The sequence below is a fragment of the Bombus fervidus genome, chromosome 12 (assembly GCF_041682495.2).
Source record: "Bombus fervidus isolate BK054 chromosome 12, iyBomFerv1, whole genome shotgun sequence".
In the NCBI taxonomy this organism is placed as follows: Eukaryota; Metazoa; Arthropoda; class Insecta; order Hymenoptera; family Apidae; genus Bombus; species Bombus fervidus.
In genome coordinates this window covers 5,829,196-5,843,496 of record NC_091528.1, presented here as the reverse complement: position 1 = coordinate 5,843,496, position 14,301 = coordinate 5,829,196, and the positions used below count along the sequence as shown (strand labels likewise).

The window sequence follows — 14,301 nt, the reverse complement described above, 5'->3', positions numbered from 1 at the left end:
GTAAAATAAGTACACATGCGTAGTCGAAAGTTCTGTTCACATTAGTGCAGGATAAATCGTTGTGCTCACGATGTGCTTGACGCTTGTACAAGTTGTGCGCGTGCCGGTAATAAACCGTTGTTTGGTATAACGGTCATTCCGTTAAATCTTTGCGTCTTTGTACATAAATTTACTTGTAACTGTTTAAATAAAGTTCGTGATACTCAGAAGATCGCGTGCAACCCACAAGGAACATAGTGAAAGCGTGTCCATCGTTAAAAAACCGTCAAACGTCCAGTAATTCGAACTGAATCAAGGTATGTATATTTTCTTTGTGTTCTACGTGCATTAACCATATTTTTCTCTTTTCCTATAAATTGGCAAACATTCGTATGAATAATCACGTTAAAAAACGAGATATTTCGTATACTCGAGAAAATAAGATGCTGTTAAACAGATTTATCGAAGGAAATAGTAACGTAACGCATAGTTTATTTTTATACGTACATTCTTAGTACAATGAGCTCACAGTTGTACTACTTTTGTTGTTTAACGCGGCACAAAATTATAATATGTTAAATCTACGTACAAACGTGTATGTATGTATAGGTTGTAATGCAACCATGTCCCGCGTTACATATACCTGTAATGTCTGGTCACGTGTTTTCGTATTCAAATAGCTCATATATACGGAAACTGACATTCTATTTACTTGTATTTGTCTCATCGTGAGTCATGTTTATGCAAGCATCGTTTTTGCGAAACATAACCTGTCAGTCCACGATGTAAAAGCGTAATTCTTTAAGTTGTGCAATATTGTAGAGGTTATAAATGATAAAAACCTAAAGAACAAGGATACCCTTTATTTATACATAGCTTATTCTTTTATTGCATGTATGATACATTAATTCCAATGTAACAAATAACAAGGATCAGGTAAAAAATATGACAATCAAGAAAATATTATCAGAAAAATGCGTTTCGTTTAAATAAACACTCGGAGAATAGTTTTGCAAGCGTATATATTCGTCTTTTTTTCCTTTTTAAATCATTTTATCATTGAACTAGCAAAACTTAGTCTCCGGGTATGTAGGAGATGCTTTCATTTAAAGCATCTTTATTTTGTTTCTTAAATCTTAATGGACGAATTGCAATTCACAATCCTCTGTATATGATACATTTTGTTGGCATAATTCCTCTTTTGTTTGCTATAACAAGTCGTAGCAAAAGCTAAATTCTTGCAAACACGCATATCGTTGCTTGTATTGGCTCGAACAAGTTTACTGCTATGCTATGCATATTACAAACATGCTTATCTTTCTAATTATAAGGCGATCGAATTATGCTATAGGCATCTATATTACATTACAATCTGTATTGAAATATTTAAGCAAAGATCAACAAATATTGTCTCAGCTTCTACAACACACAAAAATATTCTTACTTCAAATCAACTCTCACATAAATTTAATCATATTAATTGTAACTGTACAAAAAGAAGACCATATTAGAAGTATATTAAAAATATGTCTAAAAAGACAGACTAGAAACAGTAAGGTTTCTTTACTCGTACAGTAATTGACTAATCTGACTGCAAATCAAAACTGAGGTAAATGTGTACTCTGTTCTACTTATCAATGAATAATACTTCTTCAGTTCAGACACCTTACTCTCCTCCCACACACATTATCTCATTACTCATTACTCATGTACCTGTAAATATTTTACTTTATAGTAAAGATCTATATGAAAAGGGGATCTTTGAATTATCTCGATAGGGCAATAAATTTGTGCAAAACTTTAAAGATTTGGAAACTCAAAGATACAAGAGGTATTACTTTAAAGCTTGTACATCCCTCTTGAACATATAGTTCTTCACTCATCCGTGTATATTTTCTTTGTCAAAGACTAGAGATTGTTAGATAAATTGTACAAAATGTTGCATATAGAAGGTTTGCCAAAAATTAGGCTCCTTCCATACCTTGCCATGCTTTAGACCGGTCCAAGTTAGTTAGTCCCATAAATTTGACAAACACTATGCAACACGCATTACCTGTTGATAAAACAAACTGCCTTCGAGGTGGTCATTTTTGACTCTGATATCGTTTCTGAAAAAATACTCTCAAAATTGTCTCAATGTCGTGTACCCTGTTTCCATTACTCCCAAATGTCAAACTTCCACCTATATGCTAAAGCCTTCTTACTTTACAGATTGTGAATAACAACTTGACACAAATTGGTTACTCCACACAATTCCATAGCTCACAAAATAGTTCATGGTATTGAGCTGCCCATCAAGCTGACTCACTTTCTAGTCAGAATAAATCAGAAACTACACAATCAACTCCTGTGACCCACTTCCCATCATGGATGAATGCAATCACCTTTGATTTGAAACACGCTTAAAGAGGCGACGACATCGAAACGCTATATTGTAACTTTTGGAAACGACCTTAAACCTCGAAGGCTTCCCACTGCTACGCTATCATAGCAGCAATAGGGCTGAAACGCATTATTTTGCTGAGCAAGATCCATGCAACCGAGGCAAGGGCGCAAAGTGTAACGCCACCCCATCCGAAGTCCATGCTCCAGGAGCTGGTGAAACGTCTGGCCTTGAGAACATTACGGGGAACCGGTCCACCAATTACACCATCCTCAGGGCCGTCGGGTATTCGAGTTCCCCTATCCTGAGCTCTCTTGAAGTGAATTATCGTCAGGGTGAACAACGCGAACGTGGCTAAAACAATTGTTTCATATTAAAAGGAAACCTTAATTTAAAGCAGATGATTATCATTAACATGAAATAAATATATAAATGAATAATTTTAGGAAATTTTGAATAAGTTAAAAACAAGATATTTATTTATCTTTATATGGGTAATGAAATTCTGTAGCAAGCAGTTTTGAATTTTTTAAAAGGAAATTCTGGTTACAAAAGACTTAATTGAAGCAAAGGAGTACAAAGAAAAATAGATTCTGGAGTGTTTGGAAACGTCTTATCGGAGGTGAGAGGTATTTGCCTTTTATCGCACTCAACGGCGACCACTAATACCAAGAGGGAAGCTCCTTCGTTGAATAAGAAAATATCTTAATTATTCATGAAAAGTTATTGAACTCCCGATAAAAATGAGTTGATTTCGTGGCACAATCGAATACATGGTTCAACAAGGAAATGTAAATTGAATTGCTTGTGATTATCGGTTTGTAATTTCATTCCTCACACCTATTACTTTCCAAAAGCAATTTTTCGCGTTTACCATTGTCGAATAAAGAGCTTGAGAACTTTTTAACAATGTACTCCTCTCTTAAAACAGCTTATTTTGCGGTCGACTTCCTAAGTATGCAGAAATCCTTTTGCGGTTACCAGGTTTCCCGCAACCACGATGCTCCACATCGATCAAATTTATTCGGTTAATGGCGATTAACACTTTAATGTCGCTTTAAAAGCTTTCTTGGCAACAAACTCACCTGCTAAAAGATACATCACACCGGTAACGAGGACGGCCGATATTTGGTGTCTGCAGAGTCCAAAAAATCCAATGAGAACTGCTGTGCCCAAGATAATCAGACAGACTAGAGAACAGGAGATACTCAAATTCTGCATCCCTATGAAAGAACATGAATTTCTATTATTTAGAAAAATATTAAAATTATTCTATGAATCGTGTTAAATATCAAATCCATAGAATATTCGATGCACTTTACTAGTAGTATCATCAAAAATATTCGTCAGTTATTAGAATTTTTGAGGAGTAAATAATTCAAAAGGAAAAAATTCTCTCTCTTCTGGATGAAATCAATTGAAAAATTGTAACGTCTCGACGACAAGTAATCTCGACCCAAATGTTGCAGCTATTCTTTCTTCTCTGCAAAACATTGGAAGCTACACTGTATCGATTTAATTTTCAGTCGCCGTAAATAGAAATCAATTTAACGAGGGTGATCACGTCACAATAATCGTGGAGGTAAAGGAGAGAGAATAAAAGCGAAACAACTATACTCACGATTCTGCCAGGCGGCGCGGATCTCCTCGTGTACTTCGTCAGGCGTCAAGTAGTTAATGCACCTCCCTTGCGGAAAACCTACCTGACCCAGTAGTCGTATTTCCTCCTCTGAAACACGAGAAGTGAAAAAAAGAAATGACGTCGTTTTCACGCTGTTCCTTACGCGACGTGGAACGAAATTGTGAACGGGGTGAATTCCGCTGGTTTCCACTTCTATCCTTACTCTACTTGGCTCGATTTTTAATTAAACGATCTTTAAAAGCTTTCCTCCGTGTGGTGAAATTTTGATGAAAAAGCTTGGAAACATTAAATCCCGTATTTTAGCTTAAAGAGTATCAAATTGGAGAAAATTTCACTGAATTTTTGTAGCTCTATGTTTATTATACATTTTTGTGTATGCGAAAACTTAATTATTTAATTTCAAAGAACCTTTATTAATTTTTTATGTATGCCCTAAGATCTAACTGGAAACTTGCTGATTTCACGAGTCGACAGTAACAAAATAACTTGTAATAAACTGGAATCGATCATTTGGAAAAAGAAAATGAAAATACAGAGTTGGCGCTGCAATTAGGTACACGTACTGGCCTTAATTCAAATAGAAACAATAAAATTTTGTATTCCCATGTGGAGAGAGTCAGTTTACACAGATTTACGTGTGATCGGTTAACTCGATACTGGAAATGAGTAGTCGAATTAAGTCTCGGGGTCAGGAGCGCCGAATAGTTGGAGCGTGAGATTCGATATCAGATGCCGAATACTATCGGCTCGTTGGAGAGGATGAACCTGAACGTGGATTTCCGTGAAATGTCAGGAAGACGGGGGGTATAGAAGGTCGTGGAAACTTGGAGAATTGAGCAATAATAAATCCTGAAGCAGAAATAGATCGATGCAAGTTCAGCGGGTCTAGGTTGGCTATGCCTCCTCGTGCCTTCTCTTTCATTTGATAAACTAGCAAAAGGGTTCCAACATAAATTTGATAACGGAGATTTAACACGTGATAAGACAGATAACAGATGAAATATCATTAATGAATTTCAGTATATGCATTCTTTTAACAAAAAACATTTCAAGGGTGTACTCTATTGGATTTCAAAGATTACTATATTTACCAAACAATTTCTAGAAGTATAGAATAATTTCAGAATACGCAGGTCAAGAATATTAGATTGATTTTCATAAAGACCTAGTGTATAAAGCAGAACCAGTGCGTCGCCTGATTTAAACAGCAACGTTCCGTGCTTGGCGTGACCAGAAACCATCAGAGGAAGTTCTCCAAGAGAAAGAAAAAGAAATCTGAAGGAACAAATTACATAGGCACACATTTCCGAAGGTCAAGTTCATTTAATAATAAAAAGCCATTTCATTAATCGTAAAAGACTTACTAATTTTTTTGTATGAAATTAATATTTTTCAAAATAATCTTTTTTTCTCCTTTTAATGTTTCCACCTTCTCACATACAAAAGCTTGTAGCGCAAAGAACCGACGATCCATGAATTCAAATACTTCATACCGCAAAGCTGCTTCGACTTGGAGTAGACGATCGAAATAGTAATCGCAGCCTTTCCAATTTTCCCTTGTCCCCGATGTGGCGAGAAAATTAAACGTTCAAATCATACAATCGACAATGAAGGTCTATCCACGCGGGCAAAAAGAAACACGGCCGTCAGGAGCAGAGAAATGTTGGAATTTCAATTCTGATGTTGGACTTTCTTCTCAATTAAACCTTTTCGACGGCAACAAAGACCTGACGACGAGTCGATGAAACATTGAGAAACAAGGAGAACCGACTTCGTTATGCTGCGTTGCAATTTTCGATACTGCGATGAATCGTCGTGGGAAGAAAAGAGTGTATGAAATTTTTTGTTTAATGAGATTGCTCGCTAAAACATAAAATAATTGCATCGCTCATTATGGAATGCAGACGTAGAAATTAATAATAAAATTATTGATTTCACGAGCTGTACCGATAAGCGAAAGACCAATTATCTCTTTTGTTATCGAAGACAAGCAACTATGCATGTCAAAGAATGGTAGAACGATTTTTCATAAATTGAGTTAAGTGCATAGGTGGTTCTTTTCATAAACTTTTTTCTGGCAACGTTATACACTTTCTCGTGATAAGATTATATCGTAAAGATAGGCAGACGGATCTTATCGTATTTTACGATAACTGTTTCGCGATTGTAGCTATACTTTCCGAGCTAAATGAAAGCAAAACAAGTCGATACTAACAGCTATCGATTTGAATGTTTATTGTGAGTAATTGTGCTTCGTGATAATGTATTTCGCATTTTGCAAATAATATTTTCTGCGCTTCGTGGAATATTTCCTTGATTACTTCTTTTATGAAATAGAATTTTGTTTAATCAAAGGACACAGAAATCCGATTTAATTTGAGTTATAACCCGTGCTGGAGCTTCCACGATATCGTGTTTGGTTCGTTGTCTGCGTCACACCCTTTCGTACTTTGCCACAATTGACTTTTTCCAGAACAGTTCGTCCATCTTCCCCCGGAAAACGACCGAATTTCTGTCTCTGGATCTAATATTTTCCTTTGGATTTTATCAAACTACTACTGTACTTTTCTGCTTTTTGTAGAATTCCAGAGAATAAGGACGTATATATACTACAGGTGGTCAGGGAAGATACTGACAGCTTGAAAAAATCTAACCATCCTATATTCGCTCCTGGTATCTTATTTTTGTAATATCGACGTTTCTGTGCTACAGTTTTTTTTTTTTTTTTTCTCGCTGGCTTTCCTTTTTAACATGCTCGTGCTACTTTCTTTTTACTACTATAATTTACTTTTTTAATGCTCTCGCGTTATTTCTTACTCGAAATTCCTTTTCAATGTCTTCGTACTGTCTTTCCACTGTTGAAATTTCTTCCTTGGAGAGTTCAGTTGTTAAAATTTGTCCACTCTCTTCTTTCTGATAAAAGACTTTTTATAAAGTGGTAGTTGATAGCAAGGAGTACGTTTGAATACTTTTGCAGCCACATAAAGTTAATCTTCCTTGAAAAAGTTTCACAAAAGTGTTCGTAAACGTAGACCAGCAGTATTTAACGTTAAGTAGCACCTGATTGCCGACGAATGTTCGCAAGTAATTTTTAGTAACGCACATGAGAATATGCAATAATATATTTCTTATTTATTTTATACTTTTACCCTATATACATATGATGCGTACCAATCGTTGTAGATACTGTACCTTAATTAAGAAATATTTAATAAATTAATTTCTGTTTGTTAGGATATCTGGAATTTCTATTTGTCGGACACATGCTGCAGTGAGAATTCTACATCTCAGTTAGGACTGCATGATGTATATACGTATTAGTGTTATGGTAATCTCCAACGAAAAAGAATGTTGCACATATAGCCCTTGATTAGTATCAATCAGTGTCATTACTGAAATTCTTTAATTTGAAATCTCGTTATATCATGGAAGCTACTGTAGCATACGGTATCACCATTGAAATGGTTCCTCTGATAAAATAACAAATACATTCACTCTAACACATTTACATTTTTATCTAAATTACAATAAATCGAGCCACTTTGCATTGAAAAGATAGCTATTTACAGAACTAGAACTTTTTCAGATATTTCCAAAATTATCTATGCTTGTTATTTTACATTTGCGGTATCCACTATTCTATTCTCTTATTAGGGGACGAATTAAAAGTGAGAAAGAGGTATCGATCCGTCACATTTCTTAATTATTTTATTATCACATCGACCTATCATTTTTCGTTTCTTTTGGATGAAAGGTTTAGCATAGTGAAAGTGATTGGCATAAACTTTGGCGAAGGAACGTTCGAGATGTTCATGGTCACGGTATTCCTAGTCAGACAACACGCTGTTTCAGATCATAATCGACTGGTCGATACCTTGGTCAGAGTCAAGGTGGTATCCACCTATAGAACGTCGTTCATATAGAACCGCATCATCGGAGATACGTCAGGACGATTACACATGTATGTGAAAAGGTGTGTGCACATCATTGTATCATTGAAAATTCACGGTCGATCTCAGAACGTTCGAAACAAAGCTGTTTTAAAGAACTATGTATTTGAATTTTGATCTGCGAAAACTTAGATATTTTTAAAAATATAATAATATAATTGTTTTATCGGTGACAAATTTTTCGAACGAGATTCGTGAATGAAACTTATTCAGAAGCTAAGACTAAATTAAAAAATCTAATAGTAGGCATAGTCTAAAATATCCGTGGAATTTTTTTATAATGTCAAACTATTTTCTGCGTTGTAAGAAAATACTTGTTAATCAAGAATGAACTCACTGCTTTACTTTGAATTTCATTTATTAAATCACTGTGTCATGAAAGTCGATCTAATACAAGTATTTCCTTTAATGACGTATGTCTGTTCGTTAAACGTTTCAAAATTCTCACTAGACTGTGATGATAAAATAAAAATTGAGTTTTCTCTCAGGAAAAATCTATAGTCGAGGAATAATCAAAATCCAACAAATCAGCCGGTACTCACCAGTGAGGGAGACGCACATGATCCAAATTCCGCCGTACATTGGCACAAGGAAGGTAGCTCGTCTGCTAGGATGATGATTTCTGTGACCGGGAGTTTGCTCTAGCATCGCCACCTGCCCATCCAAGTACCATTTAAGTGTAACATTCGCGTGGGTCAAAGCCTCCTTGTCCCAGCCAACTTCCTCCCAGTGATCCGACATTATGGCACCACACAATAATCCGGTCGCTGGAACAGATACGAAACACGACTCTCTATATTCAACGTTGTATATCGACGTTCCTCTGCACAAGAATGCCCTCGTTACCTTAAATCTCCTCGATTCTACGATCAACCTCTCAGCAATGTGCATATTGATAGAAGGAAAACTAATGAATTTTAACAGCAGCTATCATTTCCACTGTTTTCGCGAATTCTCAAAATCCTCTTAGAAGGTTTTCAACTCTTGTAAAATCTTTGTGATCTCGAAGATACTCGCAAGTAACGTGTTCTAAATTCTTTCAGATATTTACTTTGTAATGGAACATCTGAGTGAAGATTTTTTATACGGATTGATATCTCAAGCGTGCAACTATGTACTGGATGATATTACTTCAACTATAAAGAATAAAGTTGATTGGTGATGATTGTTTCGTAACAAAGACACAGTCAGTGTATAGGATAGCCAATTACCACAGTATGATAGTTTCTGCGTGTCATTTGACCTTCCGAAGAAGCTAACTGCAATGCTGGTAAAACGCCGGAATAATTTTCCTATTGGATGCGGCTAGACTTAGGCTGTAGTTATAGTAGATACGTATTCTGACGAATATATCGAAGCAGTGAAATATATTTATAGATTCGTACGAGTGTATGCATTTTGGTCTTTAAACGTCTCATTTGTCGGAACAGCAATTTGTCAGGACACGCATCCACTGTAATCGTAGACCATCAAGCGGTAATAACTACAATATTGTTGCAACAGTTTCTGCCATAAAAAGTGAATCTCCTCTATTTAGGGAGATACAAGAAGAAGATTCTACGACGTACGTCAGGATTGACGGCAGTAAGCTTCGCGTTTAACGAGGGGCCTTGAGAAGAGCGTCGTTTTCGCGCCATGGCAAAATTGCGTGCTATAGGATATTTCATTGCATAAGAAAACTGGCGTGAGCAAGAGCCCTCGAGTATACTAGAACATAGGAGCACTTCTCTGGAGTGACCATTCCTCTCCGTTGAAAAAAAAAATGTACGATACAATGAATTCAACCGGTGGTTGTTGACCCTTCTATTAAGGAAGCTTTTAGGCGAACAAGAAGGAACATTAATAAAGTATACGAATGCGCGAGAGATGATTAAATAGGCCTGGATGAAGTGTTTGTGGAAGCAAGTCACATGGTACGACGATGATGTAGTACAATATACGATATACGTAAAACATATTCATATATATACATATTTTTGTTAGATTACACTGTTTGGTGCGTCTTAATGTTACGATTATACGGAAACACGCGACGAAAATTGTCAAGAATAGATGTTATTAGATCGGAAACGATAGAGCATCATTATCCACGTGCTTTTCCACTTAACATCCGCCCTCTTAATATATCTCTTCAAATTATCACTTCAAATATCGAATTAATCGATGCACCATTGAAAACGTACACCGGTATCAATTAACGCTAAGGATGAATCTACATATTCATTGAAACTCCTCCATCAGTCACAGTATATTTTTACACGTCTTCGTTTACCACACAGACTAAGGACACGACAAAAACATGTTCTCGATTATCGTAGCGTTTAAATCATGCCCCATAATGGCCCACAGACACGCTTCTCCGGATCAGCTGATGGTTAACAAATAGGTCTGCACAACACGTTCTACATCGTACAACGTGCGTCTAGGAAACCAACCGCGGAAGCGAGCCAACTTATTAGATTATTCATTACGTAAGATGGATTTTGTCAATTGAGCCGGTTGAGAGGATCGTTCGGACGGCCCAAACAAAAACACGTCGAGCGAAGGAAAGGGGAGTCGAGCGCGAGGAATCGTATCAATTACCTGCGAAAGTGAGAGCCAACGTTGCGACGAGGAAAATAAGACGTGGAGCTGGGGCCCTGGGTACACGGGTAGGCTCCATCCATGCAGGTGGTGCCCAGGGCGACCGCTGGCAGCCCACTGAAAGCCGCACAACCGTACCGACAGTTGCCAGTTACGCACTGACCAATCGACACCCCCGGAGTTCGTGGTGTTTTCGGTGACTCTCCACCGCTATGAGAGGGCAAACGATCAGCACGCCCTCTCCGTTCTGCGTCGAAGCGCACGAAAATCGACCGACGTACCATCCAACCAACCACCCCACCCGGATGCTGCGGACAACCCACTCTGGTGATTCTCTCCCTTGTTCCTCTCCCTTCTTCTCTTGTTTCCTTTCATTATTCTATTCTTCTTCTTCTTCTTCTTCTTCTTCTTCTTCTCTTCTTCTTCTTCTTCTTCTTCTTCCCCTTTGCTCGTTCTTTGATTCGATGCACTTTTTCCTGAATTATTGTTCTCCTTTTAGGTGGTACTACTTTTGGCAAAGTTTGTTAAAGACGATGATGGTTCGCCGCAGTGTCGTTTTTTACTATTGTTTCTTTGAACTGTGAAGAACTCTTTCTTTTAAGTGTGATGCTTGAAACAGTCTTTTTAAGATAACTCTTTTGAGAAAGGATGCCTTCATAGTAAGATTGTAGCTGTTAAAGGTTTAATGATGCGCTTGATATCGGATGTCTCCTTGGGAGTTTTAATGTCAAATTAAGCTTCTTGGGAAACTGGATATAATTGGGATACCTAACTTTCTTCTAGAATTATGTGATACAGAAACTTCAGTAATATCTATTACTAAGCACGGATTATACAAACTTTGAACTAGGAACAAAAATTGCGTGACCGCAGGTTGTGGAGCTAGTAGGTCGCAAGAAGTCATTAGCATCGACGTTGCATCATTTCACGGAATTCTGTTATAAAAGTGGATCTTTGCTCATTAGCGGGTTGTTTGCAAGAGAATTAGGAAACTGCGATTGTCGCTTAACGAGCTGCTTACCTACCATTGTTCTAACGTTAGTAGTACAGTATTCGATATTTAAATGCCTTACTCTTATCTGAAACATGTTCGAGTTGCTCACGCGCCACTCAGTTACAACTTGCTTACTGTTAAGTCGAATTCGTGCGACGTTCTACGAGATTCACTTATTTATTTAGTCAGCGTTGATATTAACTAGGAATATATTGCTGTGGCGGTAGATATCATTTGCGTAGAAAACGCGACACGTATCGCTCGTAGGTGGAATATTCTGAACACGTTTTAATTGCATTACTGATATCGGACCATTCTCGTGGGCGGATAATCGAAGAATATTCTTTTATCAAAGTCTTGATCATCGATGTGGATCGAATGTTAGAGAAATCACATTTTATAGGAACGCATTTTCTGTGTTAAGTTTCTCTAAACAGAGAGTAAATTTTATGCACATTCATATTTTTAAAAGATCCAAACGCAAATTTGCATTTAATCCTCTAAATATTTAATCTGAAAGATTTATTTTTTGCATATTTAAATTTTTTACAAATGCATAAAAATCGTAACCCACTTGGAAAACAGCAACGGGAAAAGATCAACAAAAAAATTTAATTTATCAGGTATAATCATATTACGCGATAGCCATAACTAAATAAGTAACAATGCGTCTGACGTTGCAGATGGCCGACGTCGCCGAAAACGCAGCCTTCACTGACCCAGCGACCGCGATCTCCCATGGTAAACGGCATCTCTTAGTTCGGGACTACACCATGGCTGTAACGGCATTGGCACAGGCGTGCCAGCTGCTCGTCGAAAAACACGGAGACACCGCGGACGAACTTGGCGAGCCTTATTTGCTTTACGGTCGGGCTCTTCTTGGTTTAGCGAGAGAGGAGGCTGGAGTGTTGGGTGGCGGAGTACCGGGCACAGAAGAAACTGAAGAAGACGATGAAGAGGACGAGGAGGAGGCTGAAGACGAGAAATTGAGCAACGTTGACGAGAAGGAAGAAGAGGAGAGTGAAGAGCACACGGACAATGGGGCAGTCAACGAAGCAAAGGAGAAAACTGCCACCGAAAACAAAACTGAAGAGTCGGAAGCTGAGCAAGAACCCAAGAAACCGGAAGTTGAGAATAAAGAAGAGAAGGTAGAAACGAGCAGTGAAAAGAACGAAACAGAAAAGTCAGACTCTGGTAAGACTGAAGATAGCAAGACGGCGAAACAAACGGTCGAAAAGCCAAAAGAAGATGAGGAGCCTGCGGCTGACTCCAGTAAAGATACAAGTAACGCTAATGGACCTTCTTGTTCAACTGAACAGAATGGGGTTGTCAAGGAAAATGGAGAAAATGATGGTGAGGATATAGAAAAGGAAGATGAAGAGGATGAAGTTAACAATCTACAGGTATGAAGATTGTTTAATTTAATTTTCTTCTTTCATTGTTCGTATATGATTATAGTAAATTATTGCATTGCAATACATCTTGTAAAGAAACTTACCTTCCTTTGTTGTTTATTATTGCTCATTGCGTAATTTCAAAAGAAATTTAAGCAATCGTGTTAGATCCTCGTTTAGAAATGTCTTCTATCTTATAAAACCTCTAATGAACAATTGCCCTTAAATTAAAGGTTGCCTGGGAAGTGTTAGAACTAGCGAAACTAGTGCTGTTAAAACGTGGTCAATCCGGTTGGAAGTTACTGACTGATGCATATCGACTCTTAGGAGAAGTGGCCATGGAAGGAGGAAACTTTCAGGGTGCTTTGAACGATCTACATCGATGTCTGGAACTTCTGCAACAGATTGAGCCGCGAGAATCAAGGGCGATGGCCGAAATCCATTATCAGCTTGCATTAGCTCATTCCTTGGGCAACGATTTTGACGCAAGTATCGAAGAATTTAACAAAGCTACGGAATTGCTGGATTCGCGTATTAAATATTTGGAAGAAATGAAAGAACCTCCCAAAACGGACGATTCCTTCTATACGGTAGAAGGTGAGATTCAAGAGCTGAAAGAGTTGCTCCCAGAGATTCAAGAGAAAATCTCAGATATGAAAGACTTTAAGCAGGAAGCTTGCAAACTCGTCATAGAAGGTATCAAAAACAAAGTAGCTGGTGGATGTTCGAATGGTGCCGGACCAAGTGGTAGCAACGACTCTGCACCTAAAGTTCAAAAACCTGCTAGTGATATATCTCATTTGGTGCGTAAGAAACGGAAAGCCGAAGAATCAGAGACAGAAATTATGTCGCCACACAAAAAACCGACGCCGGAAAAAGCTGTTTGAATGAGTTTGGTGCATCTGAAATGTTTTTGGTACCTTGTTGCTTCGTTAAGCGGGATGAAAATTTGAGGGAAAATTTTTTATCGAAGATGGAATTTTTAGCGTTGGACCAAAATCAGATAAAAATTGGCTATCCCACTGGAAAGACTTTGTATACCAGAAAAGATGTTTTAATAGGAATGGATAGAATGTACTAATTTGATTCTATTTTTTTCGTTCAATAATTACAGTTCACGTATTGTTTGAAAATCTATGTATCTTATTTCTTTCTTTTTCTCGCTATTTCTGTAATTCATGTATTTATTCTGTACCTAATAAGGAATTTGTATCAAATAAGTTGATTATTACATCCAAATTATAATAATTTTTTACCTCTTATTTTCTAGGACATACTAAAAACATTAAAACATAAGGCTGTTTATGTATAAGTCAAATTAATAAACGTTAAATGCTGATTTTTCTAAATGTGTTATAGCTATGGGACGATTATAC

General features: G+C 37.3%; 2 protein-coding genes across 5 annotated transcripts; one reads left to right on the top strand and one right to left on the bottom strand.

Moving 5' to 3' along the window:
* Positions 1-55: 55 nt before the first annotated feature.
* Positions 56-14,274, top strand: Nasp (Nuclear autoantigenic sperm protein). Of its 2 annotated transcripts, none has more exons than XM_072014600.1 (3): positions 56-296; positions 12,215-12,934; positions 13,159-14,274. In XM_072014600.1, the coding sequence occupies exons 2-3, from the start codon at positions 12,215-12,217 to the stop codon at positions 13,810-13,812; spliced, it is 1,374 nt and encodes a 457-aa protein (XP_071870701.1). In that variant the 5' UTR covers positions 56-296; the 3' UTR covers positions 13,813-14,274. The 2 variants fall into 2 exon arrangements, with proteins under 2 accessions (XP_071870701.1, XP_071870702.1); XM_072014601.1 differs by lacking the exon at positions 56-296 and adding an exon at positions 12,133-12,154.
* LOC139993140 (uncharacterized) lies at positions 827-10,780 on the bottom strand. 3 transcript variants are annotated; one of them, XM_072014607.1, is made up of 5 exons: positions 10,538-10,780; positions 8,497-8,721; positions 3,984-4,091; positions 3,448-3,585; positions 827-2,716 (listed from the first exon to the last, which is right to left on the bottom strand). In XM_072014607.1, the coding sequence occupies exons 1-5, from the start codon at positions 10,614-10,616 to the stop codon at positions 2,457-2,459; spliced, it is 810 nt and encodes a 269-aa protein (XP_071870708.1). In that variant the 5' UTR covers positions 10,617-10,780; the 3' UTR covers positions 827-2,456. The 3 variants fall into 3 exon arrangements, with proteins under 3 accessions (XP_071870708.1, XP_071870709.1, XP_071870710.1); XM_072014608.1 differs by lacking the exon at positions 10,538-10,780 and adding an exon at positions 9,006-9,348; XM_072014609.1 differs by lacking the exon at positions 10,538-10,780 and adding an exon at positions 8,801-8,976.
* Positions 14,275-14,301: the final 27 nt, after the last annotated feature.